Source organism: Cavia porcellus, unplaced genomic scaffold (genome assembly GCF_034190915.1).
Source record: "Cavia porcellus strain 051 isolate PalLab524CR breed Dunkin Hartley unplaced genomic scaffold, mCavPor4.1 scaffold_8, whole genome shotgun sequence".
NCBI classification, from domain to species: Eukaryota; Metazoa; Chordata; class Mammalia; order Rodentia; family Caviidae; genus Cavia; species Cavia porcellus.
This window is the reverse complement of record NW_026947491.1, coordinates 30,313,956-30,334,459: the sequence shown is the minus strand read 5'-3', so window position 1 is coordinate 30,334,459 and position 20,504 is coordinate 30,313,956. Positions and strand designations below refer to the sequence as shown.

The following is a 20,504-nucleotide window of genomic DNA, read 5'->3' as shown; positions in this document are numbered from 1 at the left end:
ATTTTAAAATGAGCCTTTTAAATACTTTTTAAACTTTAATGTGAAAAATTTCAAGATTTAATTTGAATAAAAAACTTTTAGGGAAGATATGTATTTACCAGGTACCTATGGTCACTGGAAATAACCTGCAGTCCTGGTTTGAAGTTTTGGTTTCTATGTAAGTAGTACTAATTAAGAGAAGCAAGTCTAGTTGCGTCTTTCTGGAGTTAATTAGGACATTTTTCTGTTTCATTCATTACCAAGCCTTAAAGCAAGAATTTATTTTGTAGCTTCCCACTAACAAAATAACTATTTGCAACTCATGCTATAATGAGCAATATACTAATTCATGCTATAATTAGGTAGTCTAGTCTTTAGGATGCAAGCTTTATCCTGTAGTGTGGCTATTTATTGAATTCCTCATCTTGTGAATTACTCATCACTCCTTTTTTCCCTTCTCATCTTAGTATTCCAAATATTCATAAAAAGCAGCTAAATATTAAATTCTCCAAGGTTTAGTTCTACTCATAAGTTATCAGAGCAAGTAGATAGACCTTTTCATACATATATGCGTATAAATAAATAAATGAATGAATAAATTGTATATATGTATACATGTTAAAGTGTTTTCTGATAGATGTGCAGTCCAATAGATAAAGGTCATGAGTCACAATAGAAAGAAGAAAGGTACGCTGGATTTGAAACCTTGTCTACTTTAGAAAAGATAGGAATTTGTGATTTGTAACAATTTAGGAATATTTGTGTTAATTTTTATAGTACTGAACAATAAAAATATAGAGATACAACTTTTGTGTGAAAAATAGAACTTCATCTGGAAACACGTAAAATTTGATGCAAAATAAGGAACAATTAGCAGACTGCAGAATGTTGGGCATGAGAATGAACAAAGTAAGAAATAAACACAAATAACTACCTTGATGAAAGGAGTGGGGAATAATAGATGTTAAGATTTTAGAAAAGGTTTGAGGTCTCTGTGGAAACCATGAGAGAACGTTCTGTTATGAGACACTGCGTATAGTATTCATCAGACAACACAACACAGAGATCTCAGATGCTCTCAGGAAGAGGACTGGACTGTTGGAAGTGACCTTGAAGTTCTTCACCAGGATGAAGCTGTAGTAAAGGAATATATTTTGTTAAGACAGGAGCTAGTTAGTTGTGTGCTAAAGGAATATATTTTGTTAGACAGGAGCCCAATTGTTAGCTGTGTGCTAAAGGAATATATTTCGTTAGACGAGAGCCTACTTTTTACTTGTGTGCTATATGTTTTTGTATACTCATACAAAAATCAATAAACTTACATGTTAATGTAAAAATATTAATGCATACAAATGTATTTTTGTTGTTTTAGAGGAATTCCAGGAAGGAAATGTGGTACAATCATACTTACAGCAGAAGAATTAAACTGTTGCCGGGTAAGTATTTATTTATTTGTTTAAAAATTACTTCCAGTATCTCTTTGATAATTAATTCTGAAGTAAGTTTGACCAAAATAGTTAAAATTATATATTATGTAACTGTAATTTATAATGTCATTTTAGTACTTAATGCTTTGACCAAAGATCTTCATTTTATAGTTTAAAATAATGAGCAGTTATTTGAATAAGCTTTTTAAAGAATAAAAAGTATTAAAATCTCATATCTACACCACTTTTAGTCACATGTATAAAGAATTGTCAGTTATATAGGCAGGTCAATTCTTGAAAAAATGTTGAAGAATTATGTGTAATTTTGAAGGAGTATTTTTGGTCATTTGAATTTAGGAGGTGTTTTCCCTCTCTTGAATTTCTAATTGAATTATTTCAGAATTTATATCGAGTCCATTCTGTGCTTGGGAAATGCACATTTTAAAAAGAATCTAAGATGACAGAGTGGGGTCCATGGTATCATTTTCCGTACTGCTGATTTTTGTTCTCACTTGCTGACCCCACCTGTTGACTCATACTCACTGATTTTATTGTCCATACTGGAGACGATGATGGTCGTCAGATCTGAAGCCAATACTGTCCATTTCATTGGCCCCCGCAGATGTCTGAGAATTGTGATTTCTAAAGAAAAAATAGTTTGCCCTAGGTTATCCCCCTAGAGCTTTTTATTTGCACTTTCTGCTTAATGAGTTTAGGAACAGCAACTTAGAATACAAACATCTTAATACTTTGACATTGACTGCAGTTTTTATATAGTTTATTTTCTCAGGAGGACTTTGCTTAAATTTTTGATAATGACAGCAGATTTATTTACATAATACATTTCTGAAAATTTGTATCAGAAAACTATATATTGTTTACTAACAAATGCTAGAACCTGAGTATTTCAATTGATTATTTATTTTGAGGGTACCAAGAGGAGAGGGAGGGGAAAGTGAAATAATCATAGGAAACCACAGAAACAGGTTGGTGGAGACAATTGAGAAGTTTAAAGTTTAATTAGTTAAATAAATGTAACTAGAGGCCTCCCTATTCATCGTCCTACCTTAGCTTTGTCTTCCTGGGCTGGTGCTGGCTACATAGGTCATTTCTCATCTGTTAAATACCCAGTACCTACCCACAGTGGGCATAAAAGTGTTAAAGTCATCAGACTGAAGTGGAGTTTTGGTCTTGCTCTAAGTTTGTACTTTGTCCTATCAATTTGATTGATTATTCAAAGTTTTGCTTTTGAAGGAGTAAATAGTCACCCACACACAATCTGTGAATCAGCACCTAGAGTATCTAAAACTCTTTCCAGGTCTGATCAACTGCTGTAACAGTAAATCCGACAATGCACCGTATGTGGATATATTCTACATATGTTAAAAATACTTCATTAAACAATGTTTAAATGTAGTTTTTAACTTACCTATTATTCTTTGTTTAATTTTTAGCTAAAATGGCATGTGGGTTTCTGTTAATCTTTTATACCTCTTGCACCTGAGCTTATATATGGCAATCTGTGCTTAATATCATGAGAGAAGAAAGAGAAAGTTCATGTTCAGTTAGATACATTTTTTTGTGCTGGTATTAATATGTATTTTTGTGAACATGTTAAGTTTATTGAATTGATTCTGTGTGTGTAAATACATGAATATATAGTTCTATTTAAAAATAGGACCAAAATACACAAGGCATAGATTGAGTATGGGGGGTAATTGGGCTCCATCTTGAGTATCATTGACTTTGAATTCTATGGTTTGTTTTCAAGACATGGAAATTTTTCTATGAAGATGAACCATACAAATGAAGTAGAATCTATTATTTATGACCTAGGTACTTCTGTCCTTTTTCCTACTAGTAAAGCTTTAAGAAATCTGGATTGTCCTTTAATTAATAAAAATGTATTTCTCATATTGCAGAACTATAGAGTATTGCTTAAATATTGGTCTAACATTGTCTTTTCTTATATTTTAGTTCCTTCTTCAGTTTTCTTGATATTCAGCATCATAATACTTATAAATCTTGAAATAGTTTAATTACTAAGATAGTATACTAGATTGCACAAATATTTTCCAAGCAATATCTGTACCTTTTAATGTATATTTTGGGCATTCAAATTTTGAGTGACATTATTTTATTTTTGTACTCAGCACCATACAAGTCAACATTTCTTTCTTTCTTCTTCTTCTTCTTTTTTTTTTAAAGCGAGTTGTTGTTGTTGGGCAGTGAGTGTAGGCTTTGGAATTAGAACACTTTAATTTCAGTCTTCCACCTTTCATTATTTGGCTGAGGTTAGGTACTATGGCTTCAATTTTTAAAAATTCTCATAGCCTGTTTCAAAAACCAGTTTATTGAGAAGTGACTGATATTCAGAAAGCCCTCTTCCTTAATGCATAAAATTTGTTGAGTCTGGAGATAAGTACCTATGAAATCATTACTGCAATCTATGCCATAAATATGCTTACTGCCTACAGAAATTTCTCTCACTTACTTAGTGCATCATTTTTATTCTGATAAAACTTAACTTGGGCTGAGGGTTTAGCTCAGTGGCATAAGGGCCTGTCTGGCAAGTGCAAGGTCATGAGTTCAAGCCCTAGTATCAAAAAACGAACAAACAAACAAACAAACAAACAAAAAACCAAAATAAAACATAAAACTTAACGTAAGATCTACTCTCTTAGCAAATTTTAGAGTATGCAGTAGAGTTTTGTTATCTATAATTACCTGGTTGTACGGATGACTAGGATTTATTCATCTTGCCAAACTTTTGGCAAATATTGTCTTCTTTGCTTCCATGAGTTTGACTGTTTTAACTTCCTTATTTAAGTGATTTCATGTAGTATTTACCCTTCTGTCTTGTTTATTTCACTTACATAATGTTTCCCATGTTCTAGCTTATTTCATGTTTATGACAATTTCAAGATTCATTCATATTTACAAATGGCAGCCTTTTCTTTTTAATGGCTGGGTAATGTCCCTTCATCTGTTGATAGACCAGTTTAGATAACACTGTAATGAACATGGGAACTCACAGCCGTCCTCCTTTCTCAGCCTTACAAGTGCTTGGGATACAGTCATATGCTACCATGCCCAGCTACTGTTAATTTTTTTGAGAAACCTCCATATTGTTTTCTGTTGTAGCTACATTAATTTTCATTCCCACCAACAATGTTCAAGGGTTTCCCTTTTTTCTACATCCTGACTAGTACTTTCCATTGTTTCTCTGTGTGTTTTGAGAACTATTCTAACAAATGTGGGCATTACCTCGTTGTGTTTTTGATTTACATTTCTCAGGTGACTAGTGATATTGAGCATTTTTCATATGATACTTTGTTGCCCTTTGTGTCTTTTTTTTTTTTTTTTTTTGGAGAATTTCATCCCTTTACTAGTTTTTAAATTGAGTATTTTGAGTTGTCTGAATTCCTTATATATTTTGGAGATTAACCTTTTGTTAGCTATTTAGTTTGCAAATAGATTGCTCTATTGTTTGCTTTTGCATTTTGTTGACTGCTTCATTTGTGCTACAGAAGCTAGCAAGTGTGAAATAACCCAACTGGTCTAGGTTTGCTTTTGTAGTCTGTGATTTTGGTTTCGTATCTAAACAGTGATAGCCAAAGTCAATAAAAAGGAGCATTTGCCTTACGGTTTTTTTTCCAAAAATTCTAATATTCTTATTACCCCAATTGGATACCCTGCAGGTGTAAAGGGCAGCATTTGAGCAATGTAAAAATTGTAAATTGTGTGATCCCCTTAATTTTCTTAGTATTACATATTTTTACTAATCAAATAGAGTAAAAGCAAATACAATTTTTAAGTCATATTGGAAATGTATTTTGAAAGTACAATGAAAAAACCTACAAAGAAAAACTTTGCTATCATGATAGATTTCTTGATTCATTATTAAAATATAATTTTCCTGGAATTGATGCTTGGAACACATTGTTGAGAAAAAAGTAACAAAAACACATACACATACACACAAAACAACCCCAACCCCAACAAGCACCTCTGACCCTTGTTTTTAATGAATTCAGAGTTTAGGGAAAAGACAGGTATTACTAAACTCACCATGCAGATAAAACAAAAAATGTGTATACTAAGATGTTCAAATATATTATGACAGAATACAGTGGACATCTAATAAATATTAGGGAGTAATAACTGCAGGCCTCTTTGACAATGTGTCTTTGAATCTCAGACCAAAGAAGGAGCAAAGGTTTGTCAGCCAAAGAGTAATAATCTCACCAGAGTTTGATATGCACAGTTTATATCAAGCACTAAGGTGGAAAGATGTATAGGTGTGTTGGCCAGGGGCTGGTAATAGGGGATTCTGTGAAACATTAAAGAGACAGCATAGGGGCTGGGGGTTTAGCTCAGCAGCATAAGCACCTGCCTTGCAAGCAGGCGGTTGTGAGTTCAATCCCCGGTACTGATAAAAATGAAAAAAGACAAAAAAAAAAAAAAAAAAAAAAAGAGAGACAGCATAAAAATCTACCAGAGGGGATGGCATATAAAATACTTTTTTTTTAAGTCAGAACTTTGCTGCAATTTTGATGCACTATAAGAGTTTATTAATGCTTTTTTCCACAATACTACGTTATTCTTAAATTACTTTTTGTCATGAGGATGCAGTACCCAACACTGACAAGTTAAAGGAAAAGCAGTTCACCTTGGCTCAAAGGTTATGGCCCTTGGTCACCTGGCCCCCACATAAAAATGGCATAATGGAAGGGTCAGGTACAAGGAAGCTACTCATGTCATGGTGGTCACGAAGCAAAGAGAGAGTACAGATGAACTGAGTAGGGAAGATACATCCTTCCAAGTCCTGGCCCCCAGTGACATGCCCCTTCCGACCAGACCCCACCTCATAAAACCATGTCAGTTACATCGTACCCATGATGCAAACACCCTCCAATACCTCTGTCTCTTGAGAACATCAGAGTTTGGGAGGAGGATCATTCCTCATCCACGCTGTAACATTCAACTCCTGGGCCCCTAAATGTTCATGTGCATCTCATTGAGTCTTTTTTTAAAAGTTGCCAAGTCTTAACAATTTCAGTATTGCTCAAAAGCCCAAATCCAAAGTTTCCTCTCAGACTCAAATCAAACTCCTGGTTGCACACTCCTATAAAAATCAAAACAAATTTAAATACTTCTAACTTACAATGGCAAGGGGTAAACACTCCAATTTCAAAAAGGAGAAATAAAGGAATGGAAAGGAATGGGACCAAAAAGAGCCCTAAACTCAACATGGCAAACACTAAATCCCATAGCTCTGCTTGCATAAATCCTTCCCTTTTTCATTTTGAGTCTGGGATGGATAGAGTCTTGTGGATTTCTGAAATATCACTAAAGCATCTTTCCTGTTTTCCTGATACAAAATACGTGGCTTCTTTTTAATGCTAGTGTTTTCAGCAACCAAACTCCACTTAAATATTTCAAGTGCTTCCTTTTTGGCCAATAAAAAAATTTTTTATATCATTTTGAAATTGCAACAGAAACACTGAAACTATATCCAAGATTTGTGGCAGATTTATTTAACATCAGAGGGCCACTGACAAGGAATCTAGTTGTTCCTCAAAATGTCAGGCTTCAAAGGCCCAGAGAGCGAGGTTTTTATAGGGTCATAAGGGGGTAGGGGTACAGAGGTACAATATTTGGCTGTCTGTTATTGGTTCTTACGATGTGCGTCCATGCATCATAGTGACCAGCTATGCATCACAGTGGCCAGCCGTTTCTAAGAGATAGAAGCAATTGGAACTGCAACAGGAACTGTCACTTGGGAAACCGAAGTATACTGGTGGGGGGCCATTGTCTGCTCTATTGCAACTTGACTTTTTGCTCCTGCTTCTCACTGTAAGCCTTGCTAAAAGCTGCAGGCAGGATCCTTGCAAAAGCCTGAATGTAGACTGGCTTGAAATTTTCTCACCTCGTTTAGTCAGTCTGCCATCCTTTATTTCAGTCTCCTGCAGAGTAGTCTTAAGACATAAACAAAATAGAGACAGGTTTTCTTGCATAGCATAATTCACATGGACTCAGGTTCAACTGCCAACAGAGTCTTTGTTCCCAGCCAAAACCTCTTGAACCTGGCCTTTACTGTTTATATTACGAGCTCTTGTCTTACGCTTTCAAGGGCTTTTCTAGCCACATCTCCAAACCTTTCCAAACTCTGCGAACAACTTCTAAAACCACAGGTCTGAACCACGTAGTCAAGTATATTCACAGCAACCACCCCACCTATCTGTTACCAAAATCTGTCCATCACTCTCTGGTCACTGAGATATAATACCTGACACGTACAACTTAAAGAAGAGTTTTCTTTTTGCTCATGGTTATAGTTCATTGTTGGCTGATTCCAAAGCTGAGGAGTCGGGTGGAAGCAACTGGACTGAGGAAAGCTGCTCATATCGTGGTGCGCAGGAAATGCAGAGAGATGGGACAAACCAGGCAGTGAGGAATACTCTTCTAGGTCATGCCCCTCATGACACATCTCTTCCCAGTGGCCCCACCTTCCAACAGAAGGCTCTTTTTTCCCCCTTGAATGCTTTTTTTTTTTTAGTGCATGTTTGCCGCACAGGCAGTTTACTGTCATCTTGGGGTGAGGATCTGTGTACATGATAAACCATGATTCTTTTTTAAATCCTCTTTCCCTTTCCTTCTTTAAATCCCCTTTCTGTTATTAATCTTATGTTTATAACATAAAATATTTGTGTTTGTTTGCTCCTGCATGTGGCATTTCTTTAGTCTACTAATTTCCCCATCTCCTCTCACTCTCTTCTCATCCTCAGGCTTCCATATTCTTTTCTATTTGCAGGAGATCCATCTCCTTGTCACCTTCTATCCATCTTTTATTGAGCTCTTTGTACTTTGCCTTATTCAAATGAGAGATACTACATGGAATTCAAGCTTGTGTGACTGATGTATGTCACTCAACATTTTATTTCCTAGGTGTATCTATTTTCCTACAAATGTCTCAAATTTGTCTTTCTTTATGGCTGAGTGGTATTTCATTATAAATAGATAGCACATACTGTTTATCCATTCATCTGTTGGTATGTAAACAGATTGCTTTAACATTTAGCCATTATTAGTTGTACTGCCGTAAACACTGGTATGCATCTATCACTGAAGTATGATTCTTTAGCTCTTTGGGGAATCTACATAGAAGGGTATTGCTAGGTCATATGGAATTTCTAATATTGTGAAATTTTCGTCTTGCTTTCCATAGTGATTGTACTAATTTACATCTCCACCAACAACATAGGTGGTGGGTCCCTTTATCACCACAGCCATGCCAGAATTTGTTATGTTTTAATTTCTTGATGATTGTCATTCTTTCTGATATAAAATAGAATCTTAGCATTCTTTTTATTTGTATTTTTCTAATTACCAGAGCTGTTGGCATTTTAAAATGTATTTCTTGGCCATTTGTACCTCTTGATTTGAGAAAAGTCCATTCATTTCACCTCCCATGTCTTGAGTGGGTCTTTTATTTTAAGTGGCCTAGTCTTTTTGAGTTCTTTATGTGGATGTTAGTCCACTGTCTGAGGAATAGCAGACAATTTTTTTTTTCCCATTTAGAAGGTTCTCTCTTCACTCTACTAATTGGTTCCTTTACTGTGCAGTAGCTCTTAAATTTGATGTAATTCCTTTTGTTGATTCTTGTTGTTTATGGCTTGTTTCAGTTTTATTTAGGAAATCCTTTCCTATACCTGTGAATTCAAGGGTTCTACCTATTTTTTTCTTCCAGGAAGCTCAGTGTTTCTGTTTTAATGTTTACATTTTTGATCCATTTTAATTATAGTTTAGTCCATGGTGAGTGATAAGGGTCCAGTTTCAATCTTCTGTAGGCAGATACCCAGTCTTCCCAGCACCATTTGTTGAATAGGCTGTTTTTTTCTCCACCATATCTCCTGCTCCATTTGTTAGAGATGAAGCAGCTGAGTGTGTTTGGGGTTGTTTCTGCATCCTCTGTGCTGTTCCATTGATCCACGTCTTTTTGTTCCAGTTCCATAGCGTTTTTCTCACTGGTGCTCTGTAGTATAGCTTAAAGTTGGGTCTTGTGAGGCCTTCTGTTTTGCCCTTTTTGGCCAAGATTGTTTTTGCTTTTCTGGATCTCTTCTGGATCCATATGAGTTTTAGGATTGTTTTTTCTGGTTCTGTGATGTATGCTGTTGGTATTGATCTGGACTGCATTGAATCTGTATAACACTTTAAGGAGATAGTCTTTTTGACAATACTCGTTCTATGTATTCAGGAGCAGGAGCAGGAGCAGGAGCGGTTTTTTTACTTCTTTAGTTATGTTCATTCCTAAGTGCTTCATTTTTCTTAAAGCTATGCTAAGTGATATTGTCTTCTTAATGGCCTTCTCATTGAGTGCCACCATGATCTAATTACATTTTGTCTTTTTCGTTTTTATTGGTACCAGGGATCAAACTCAGGACTGCCTGCTTGCAAGGCAGGCGCTTATACTGCTGAGCTAAATCCCCAGCCCCTCTAATTATATTTTGAAAGCCATGTTACATGGGCGTGAGGAATGTGGGTGTCATTCTCTATCCAAATCAGTACAGTGACTAACCCTGAGACATATTTTCCCCAACAGTATTGTATGTGTTTAACTGAATTGAAAGGGATTTTTATTTTTAATCAGTTAATCATTTTGTAAGATATAAAATTTGAGTTTGAAATCTTAGTATTGTTTCCTAACGATTACAAGAAATGTTATGTGTTACTAATAAGAAATCTCTCTGATGATTTTTCAATGTGAGATACATAATGTTATGCTTTATGTATTTTAAATATATCCAAATGTTTCTCGGAATAATGTTTTGGGTCAGGTGCTTTGAAAGTATGCAAAGGAATGCTACTTCTGCATCAACAGTGTCAGAGTAATTTCCCCAAATTTGTAGAAAACCACTAAATTTTCATATATATGGAGTTTAGAATATTGAAAACAAGCAAAACCACAAAATAGAAACAATCTTTCCTTTTCAATTCTGCCCTTGATTTTATAGCTGATCATTGGGGGTGATTCTCTCTTTGCTTCCTTAGAGGTAGTAGATTTTTTAAAAAATCTTTGCCTATAAATTTGAAAAGTTGTCCTAATTGAGACTTTCCAGGTAGGAGTGATGTCCATATTGCTCCTGTCTGTGTTCTTTCAGTGTTCTCAAAATATATATTGTAACTCTGCCAGGCTGTGGTGTACTTGCTTTATTATAACTCTGATAGTAGCTATCATAGTTATGTTCTAAATGATAGAAGAAAATAACATTATAAACTCTATACCAGTACTTCTCAAATCTAGAAGCCATAGAAACACTAGAACTGTGGCTTTTCTAAGGGTAGAAATTGCCTTACCACATTGCTGCAATATTCCAACTTCAATATTTCTTGCAAATGTTTACACAGTGAGTGAGTGAATGAATGAATGAGTAGAAATAACATCATCTTTTACAAGTCTTTTTGAACCACTGAGAGAAAGTAATGAGAATTTTGGGGCAATGTTTAATGATATTGCTGGGTTCCACAAAAATAAATAGGTAGTGAAGAGGACAGTACATTTTTACATGTTAGTATTTACACCAAATAGTATCCAAACTGACCTCTTGAAATTAGTCTGCAGCACTTGGCCGCAGCACCACTTTCCCCAAATTTTTGCATCTTCTTTCAGTTATAAAACACAAAATCCTCTGGAAGTATTGATTTTAAACTAAATAGCTATATATTTTTTGCCTAAAGATGCCTGTCTCTTGCAATTAAATTAAATATTTAACTTTTCTGACTGATGATACCCTGAAATCATATAGTTTGTGAATTCTTGGATATGTGAATTGCTAACTGAGATTGGTGTGGCATAATAATCAACATACAGCTGTGTAATTATTTTGTTGAAGAAAGTGTAAATGCTTTATTTTTCTTGAAACATCATAGAAATTATTTTAAATATAATAATTCAGACATTGTGATAATAGTTTTTGAATAAAAAGGGAGCTCCTCCCCTCACCAATATATAAACATATAAGCTGATAAACTATTTTTTCAGAGTCTGTTTTTTGGGGATGAAGTTATTATTAATATATCTGAGATGCATTAGCATCTCAATATCTAACACTTGGTAGTTAGATGCCTACTAAATATTTTTTTTTTTACTGAAGAAGAATTTTTTAAAAACATTTCTGTTGTAGAAATGTGTATCTGAATAACTGAAGATGTGAATGAAGATCCATATTATAGCATTGAGTATCCAGAGTCATCTGTGAGTCATCGTGTATCTTAATACTGCTTTTCAGGGTGGAATACTAAAGGTTTTTGAAAAGCAGTAGCTTTGTAAATTGAACGAAATTTTCTAGAGAAAGTTTTAAGGTTGCATAATACTTCAAAAAGCAATTTTATGTTATTTGCAATTCTCCTACACTTACCTATTTGCACTAAAGTGAAAAATTTGTTTTCTTGTCAAGTCTTGCTTGATAACTGCAGTTTTGAGTTATTTATAGCTCAGCCTTTGAGATATTTTATTAATTTTTTATAGGATGCTGTTTTGATGCAATTTTGTGCAAACAAATTGGACAAGAAGGATTTCTTTGGAAAATCAGATCCTTTTCTTGTATTTTATCGAAGCAATGAAGATGGCAGGTAGATTTATCTTTTATTTATTTTAACTCTGTGGTAAGGGTGGTATTTGAATTATCTTTGTCAGAGAAGTTCATTAAAATGATAAATGGAGGAAAATATGTTGGTGTTTTAAAAAATTGTTGATTTTTATATCCCGGTCATAGTGTGTACCTCGTAAGCATTTTATGTGCACTGTTTATGTCATGCTACTTAAATGATTTTTAGTTTCATAGAAACACTTTGTTTTACTTTTTATACAATTATTAAATTGTCTTTTATTTCAGTTACTTTCTCATTGCTGGGACACAGTACCCCAGACCTTCAACTTAAAGGAGGAAGGTTTGTTTTAGGTCAGTTTGCAGAGATTCAGTCCACAGTCTGCTAGCTCCAGTGTTCCAATGCAAGGTGATATGGCAGGGGCATCGCAGAGGAGAAAGAATGCATGGCAAGGAGAGAGGGAGATACACCCTTCCAGGCCACACCACCCTGAGACATCTTCTCCAGCCAGGCTTCACCTCCCAAATCATGTTTAGCTACCATCACTCATCAGTGGATGAGTAACACACCCCACCATGAGCCAATCTCCTCCTCAAAACTCCTCCTAGGAGCTCATGAGGGTTTTTGAACAAATCTAGATATAAACCACAGCACCTTAACAATAGGAAAGAGCGTCATTTTGTGGAAACCTAAAATGTTGAAACAAATATGTTTTGTTATACAATTGAACATTATACAGTTAAACCATTTTCTTGAAGAAGGGGCTGGAGTATATGATCTGCTTTTTATGGCTGTGATGTTTTTTTCCAGTGATGTCTGAGTCTTAACTTTTATGAAATGGTTCCTTATATTATAGTACACTTGAATATTTTTGCTATTAAGAATAGATTGATTTCTATACAGTTTGAGTACATATTTATGAAGAGTAATTTGCTATATATGAATCTACCATTAAATGTATTTGATAGTTGTTGTCTGGGAGTTTTATTGTACTGTTGGTACTCATGACAAAGTTCAGTGATCAAAAATAATGTGCAGGTTCTGTTTCCAGGTTTTAAATTGTGACCGTGATATTTCACGGTTGTGGAACCATGGACAGTTTTTTAGACATGTGTTGAGGCTAAGTTTTCTCAACTATAAAATGAAGCGATCATCAAAGCTACTTCACAGGATGGTCAAAGGAAATAAGTTACTACACAGAAAACATTTAGAAGTTTTGTGAACATGTAAGGAGAACTAAAATATTAGCGGTTTTTATTGTTTTATAGTAGAGTATTTCTTTGTTTGCAAAAAGTATGTGTAATGAAATATTAGGTGAAGAGAAAAATGTTATTTCTCTGTTTGGCCATTAAAGCAAGAATGAAAAAGATCCATCACTATTACTACACTTATAAGCAAAATTACACACTGTTGATATTATATAGTATAAGTTTTTTTTTTTTGTACCTCGAGACCTTGTGCTCGCCAGGCAGCACCCATGGTGCCGAGCTAAATCCCAGCCCTACTATAAGTTTTCCTTTTAAATAGCAAACTTTTATATGTATGTAACTGTATAAAATTTTTCAGATGCTACACACACATAGAAAGTTTGCTATTTAAAAGGAAAACTTTAGGCAGTTTTAAATGATTTATTACTTACTGTGGGATTTCTATTGATGCAGCTACTAGGTAAGTGTTGGATATTTTTGCTGTGGTGCTGTGTAGTTGTATTTGCCAGTCATTCAGAGTTAGAGCAAAACTAAAGAATGTTTTAAAATTTCTGGAGCCATAATGTCTCCTCTCAGTTGAACTCCATATTTGGGTTTTGTGAATTTCATACATATATATGTTTTGTTTTTGTTTTCTTTTTCACTTTTTCTCACTATGTTGTCCATGCTGGCCTCGATAGGTTATACAGTCTGGTCTTGAGCTCACTATGTAACATGTGTGTTAAAGCATTAAGATAATTTTTATGATAGCTAAATGAATATGTATACCTCAGTTTTTACTTAAGCCTAGAGATTTTTGCGTTACTTTGAATATTTTTAAAACTGCCTATTACCCAATGTATTCAGGGTCATTTTATAAGAAAAGTAAAACTTATTTTCTACCAAAAGCATTAATTAAAAAGCTTTATAATGTATGGTTATAAATTCTTATTTTCTTATTTTACATCTGTTAACTTGACCTGTATTCATAATTACTTAATATTTTTCTTTGGAATAGCTGTTTTTGTTAAATAGGTTTATTAAAGTATCATACTACAGGTTATATAGTAAGAGTTTTTTTATTACAATTCTGTGTGCAGTAGACACAAGCATAAATTTATGTTTATATTGCAATCTTCTCAAATATTAGAAAATTTGTATTGACATTTTGTTAAAATTTCCACTAGTACACTAGGACTAGTACTTTTGCCCGTGATAGTTTACTATTGATTTGACATCTAATACATTATAAATAAGAATGATTTATAGGAGAAAAATGAATGCTAGCCTCACAAATATCTTACTATAAAGATAATTCATTTTCTTATGAGGAGAAATTTCAAGTGTCGAGTTATTTAATTTTTATGCCTGGTGACAGTAGGAATAAAAGAAAAATTCTGATTTACTAAATGAGAGGTGGCCAAAAAGTAGACCATTGAGAATCTTGCTTTCAAAGATGATGGGTTGATCTCTTTCTCCTTCTATTAAATCTATAGTCATATATTTAAATACATTGCTGCAGTCTTTCTGTCCACTATGCCATTCATCAGTGTATTTTCTTCTTTACTGGATCTATAGCAAGTGACATTTCTATTGTTTCTTACATCTTAAAAAATAAAAGTAATATCAACAACAAAAGTCCTTCCCTTGACTAGTCATTTTGCCTCAGCTTTTTGGTGGTCAGAATTCTAGAACTGTGACAAAATGCACGAACAAATCAGTTGAAAAGGAGGAAGGGTTCATTGTGGCTCACAGTTTCAGGGGTTTCTGTCCATGGTAAGTTGGCTGTATTGTATTTGGGCCTGAGATGAGGCAGGGCATTATGTCAGGGGGTCATGTTAGAGTCAAGCTGCCCTCTTCATGTTGTGGGAAGCAAAGAGAAGGGTGGAGTTTTAGTGTCCTCTTCAAAGGCATGTTGCAGTGATCTTCCTTCTGAGGCTCCAATTCTTAAGGTTTCGGACACTTCTCATAGGTCTGCTGACTGAGCCGCATGATATCTTGTGGAGGCATTTAAAATCCAAATCATAAGAGCTGCCTTCAAGTAAATTTCTCTTTATTCTTTACCTCTGAACTCATCAAAAATTGTCCTTACACTACTGTCTGTTCTTTCTTCCATCGACATTTTTTGCTTTAGTCTGTCATTTCTTTAGTTAAGTTTTTGCCCCCAACTCTCCAACACAAGTTCTCTTCTCAGAGTAACTGTCGGTCTTAATATTCTAGATAATTTATTTTTCAGTGTAACAGTCTGCCGCGACAATTCTTACCATGTACCTTTAAAAAAATAGGATAGCAGTGACAGAAGGATTGTGACTTTTATTCTACACACAAAAAAGGAATGATGATTAAAACAATAGGTTGTTGAATCATGAAAATAACTGAATTTTTTTTTTTTTACAGTTTTACAATTTGTCATAGAACAGAAGTTGTCAAAAATACTCTGAATCCTGTATGGCAAGCATTCAAGATCTCAGTCAGAGCACTGTGTAATGGAGACTATGATAGGTAAAATAAATGGCAAATTTTCTGAGGATTTTAAATGTTTAGAATAGATCTAATAATCTAAGCCAGGTTGTCTTTGTATTTTCTTTACTTCTGTGTTTGTGTACTTATAGAAGCATGGATGATTTACTTGAAACATTTCATGTTAAACCCCCCCCCCACACACACACACACACCGCTGCCTGGTACTGGAGATTGAATTCCCGGTCTTGCACTTGCCAAGCAGGTCCTTACTCCACTGAGCTAAATCCCCAGCCCCTCATGTAACTCTTTTATGCCCATGATGGTTTGAGGAGGAGTGATAACTTAAATGGTTAAAATTTAGATATAATTTTATTTATTAAATTCTATTTTATTATTTTAAACTGACTGATTATCCAGGGATAAAAATGTGCAAAGCACAAAAACATATCAAATATTAATTTCCATTTTTACTGTGCTAGTTCTGAAATTTTCATTGATGAGTACTTTCATATGGCATATCGTTTAAATAGTGGAATATGTAAGTACACAGGAGGTGCAGGCTATGGCTGTAGAATTGCCCACCCTGACTTATTCTGGAAAATGTCACTTGGCATAACTACTTTCATAGCCGCTGATTCCTAAAAGTTTCATAGATGCTGAGCAGATGTTTCACACATATAGCTGGGGGATGTGGTCCTGAAGATTTCTTAATACCAATTTTTTAGGAAAGTTTACTGTAAAGTAAGGATATAAAAATCTCCTCATCCCAAGAATAAAGCAAATTAATAAAAAAGACTCAATATATTTGTTACTTTACATGTTGTTATTTACCATATTATAAAAAAGTTTATTAATACCTTACCAGGAACTAGTGATTACTAGTGTATCACTAAGCTTATTTTGAAGTCATGATGATCTTACTTGAAATGTCATTTTATTCATTTAGTAAGTCTATATGTTTATTTAGCCAGACTCATTGTTTTTCTATGAAAGTGGCTATCATAGTGCAGTTGTCAATTATAAGCATTAGCATCACCTGGTAGTCTTACAGAAATTCAGATTCTCAGAGCCTACCATAGATCTTTTGAGTCAGAAATTCAGGGAAAAAGGCCCAATAATCCATGTTGATAAGCACCCGTGTGATTCTGACTCATTCTCAGTGGGAAAAATATGATTGTATCAGTGGTCTTCTAGCCCCATTGAAAACTTCTGCCCCGTATACTTTTATTTACTCCATTTAAAGAACCAATATAGCATCTAGAAAATGACTTTAAAGTAAATTGTATATAGTAATAAAGTTAGCTAAATGAATTTCAAATTACTTTGTCAAACCTACAAGCACATAGTATTTAAGAAAATCTAACTATAATTTAGTTTTAAACTCTCAATCATATAGTATGGCAGTTACTAAGTAACTTTAACAAATTTTTTTCTCATGGACAGAACAATCAAAGTAGAAGTGTATGACTGGGATCGAGATGGGAGGTAAGACACGTTTTTTTCTTTTATTCTTGCTATTGAAACTGAATATAATTTAAGAAGCAAGTACATGTAAATGATCCTGTTTTTTAAATTTCAGTTTTCAGGTTATGTATTTCATCTGTTTTTCCAGATGTTTGTAATTTTAAGAATAACCTTGTATTCTTCAACTTGGAGATTTACAGTAATAATTTGCTCATTGACAGTAGCACAATGAAGGTTTTTCAACCTGGACCTGAATCTTTCTCATTGCATTTAACTTTCAGATGGCAAATTTATTAGTTACAGAGTAGTAATTCTACATTCCTACATCTTACAGTGTCTTTGAAGATTTCCTTAACCTCTATGTCCCACACCATTCAAGGGAATGAATCTGAGCACTGTAAATGTGTCCTTCCTCTACCAAAGATAGAGAGACAGAGACAGAGACAGAGACAAAGAGACAGAGACGACAGAGATAGGAACTGGGAGAAATGATCTCACAAAACAACAAAAGTCTGAAATTGTGATGTCTAATAATTGCCAAACCAATGATGGTGTCAGCAGATGTCAAAGACTGAAAGAGAGGGAACATGCTATGCTATTCCTTACTTTTCTTCTTTAACCAATTTTTCAGTGTTTCTACTGTTTTACATCAGATTAATATTGGGAAGCTTTTAAAGATATTGAGCCAGGGGAACCAGAAATGCTCAAAATCACATTGTATTCTACATTAAAGGAATTACAACACTGCCATCTTACCCAGGTCACAACTAGACCAATTCAAGTCTCGAGATTTATGGATCTTTGTTAAGAATCAAAAATGAGGGAGGCACAACTGCCACCCCCACTGAAAGACCAGATTTCATGACCCCTTATTAAAACAGTGCATCCTAGCAGATAAACACACTCAGCACAGCAGCCCAATAGCCTGGTGGTCAAAAGTTATAAAGCAACCTGATTTAAGATAGCTGTTATCTCTATAAAACTCAATAGCCTGTAAGAGATAGTGCTGTCCTGGTCTAGTGCCAAATGGTCCTTCTTGGGCTTTAATGCCATTAAGGTCTGTCTGTTATGGAGGGGCCTGCCTTTGTTTTTTCCTAACATAGATCACTGCCTCTCCAGATGGTTCCTAAAGGAAGTGAATGTGAAGATATTAAAGACAGATGACAGATGGGAAAGCATAGGGTCCTTTAATTTTCCACTTGGCTAATACCCTAAACTCCAACCTTCCATTTACTAGTTAATGGAGCAAGTGGGAGGAGAAAGCCCCGGATATCAGCAGAGACTTTCTAACTGCATTGTGTACAGCCAGCAACCAAGCCCAGAGAGAGAAAAGTGCCAGGGTACCCGACCACTCCTCTAAGATCAGGGACAAGTTCAGGAAGTGAGGGCTGTGCTGGAGGCAGCCCCTGTGCTGCTTCTGCAGCATGGGTAGGGAAACGCCCAATGACACTTGCAATGACATACATGACATTTGCTACTATACATGTGTGTCTCCTACAATATGACCCAGTTAGTATTTTTTTTTCAGCTACCTGTAACAGTTAACTGTGTAAGACTCAAGGATTTTAGTCTTCAAGTTGTATTTAAAACATGATTGTGCTAAAGAGTGAAAACACTATTTACTCTTAGAGATAATCCATGTTCTCTCTCATCTTTTCCATTTCTGCCAGGTATGCATTTGATTAATTAACTACTTAGGTTTCCTCAGGCAGAAATTTGCATGAATTTAGGAGAAATACTATCAGAAAACCCTTTATTTTCCTACAAGAAGCATATGCTTCATTGTATCATTAAGCTTGATTAGTTAAAAAATAATTTTTCTGCTCCGAATAAATATAGAAGGAAATAACTCCATTCTTTTTTTTTTTTTTTCCCCCAGTGGTACTGGGGATCATACTCATGACTTGTGCTTGCCAGGCAGGCACTTAAGCCACTGAGCTAAATCCCCAGCCCCAACTCCATTCTTAGTAAAGAAGGATTTAAAGTCCCATATCATATAAAATATTTTACATTTCAGTTGACAATGGGCATAAATGGTGGTTTCTTAAACCACCTTTGGAGAAGTGATTTTAGTTTGACAACTTAGAAATGAAGTCTTGAGATTCATGAGCATCCATAAACATTAAGTCTGGTTTGAAAAAATCTGGTTTGAAGAATTGTCTTTGAATAGTATGTTTCTGTAGCTCTTGTACTGCCTTTGGTTTACTTCTAAACACAAGAATTTTAAATAGTTTTGAGTATCAGAATTGGAATGTTGTTTTTTGCCTTTTATGATTTGGGGATTTTGAATGTTTCTGTGTAGGACAGTCTGATTTATTGAAAGTTTCTGGTATGCCAGATATTCCCTAAGCACTAATGATTTCTAATTTTAATCTTTATGATAAGTGGTAGGCACTGTATTAATTCAACACTACAAATAAAGAAACTGACATAAAGAAGTAACTAACCTAAGGTCACACTAATAAATGGCAGAGCCAGAACTAGAACCTGGGCAATCTGCTTCCAACAGTATAGTCATAACATGAACTACATTTATTTGTACATCACTTTAATTGTAAATTCTGCCATTTAAATAATAGCATTCTACATGCACATTGGTTGACCCTTATGTTATTTGTAATTGATAGGTAATTATGAAGAACATAATTTAAATGTTTCAGTACTGACACATTTTATTATCTGAAAAAGTAGGCAGTGTTTTCTTAGGTGGCAAGTCATTTGAAACACATAGGTAGAGAGAACTAGGTGTTACAGATTCTTGAAAGACCCCTAACTGACATTGAATGGGCCAATACAGTGTATCAGAGAACAGACTTAGATTTCCTTAATGAGAGCTATGGGGGGGGGTGCTAACATATTATAAATGATGGGAAAATTTTCAGCAAAAAATTAACTACATTGGAGGAACCATATTCAAAAGCAAAGAAACTAGATATCATGACTAAACTCATTTGGTCATTTGATTTTCACTTACTTGAGGAGAAGATTGGTTCTAGAGGGTGATATGTTGATTTATCTTTTCATTTTGGCATCAGTATGCCATCATTAACAGCATCATCAGAATAAATCTAAACTGTTAAAGCCTGGAAAAATAGAGAAAATGTCATTGGGAGTACAATGTCTCTTGGAAATTAATTATAGTATATGATAAGTAGAATAATTAGAGAAGAGGATTGTAATTTTATAAGTGGTTTAATAATGTTTTAAAATTAGAGTACTTATTCTTGAATCTAAAATGCAGATCAGTGTTTTAATATAAAAGTGTATAATTCTATGTAATCAATGGACATTAAAGTAACTTTTCTCAATATTAACAAAATTAATATGACATAGAAATGCAGTTAAAATAATTAAATTCTTGATAATTTTTCCA

General features: G+C 34.4%; 1 protein-coding gene across 2 annotated transcripts in view; it reads left to right on the top strand.

The window, feature by feature from the left end:
- Positions 1-20,504, top strand: part of Cpne8 (copine 8) — a 219,847-nt gene that overhangs the window by 104,127 nt on the left and 95,216 nt on the right. For both annotated transcript variants that reach the window (XM_063254539.1, XM_063254540.1), the window contains 4 exons: positions 1,352-1,415; positions 11,938-12,041; positions 15,602-15,706; positions 17,111-17,152. In XM_063254539.1, the coding sequence (XP_063110609.1) occupies positions 1,352-1,415; positions 11,938-12,041; positions 15,602-15,706; positions 17,111-17,152 (315 nt within the window). The remainder of the gene's footprint in view (positions 1-1,351; positions 1,416-11,937; positions 12,042-15,601; positions 15,707-17,110; positions 17,153-20,504) is intronic.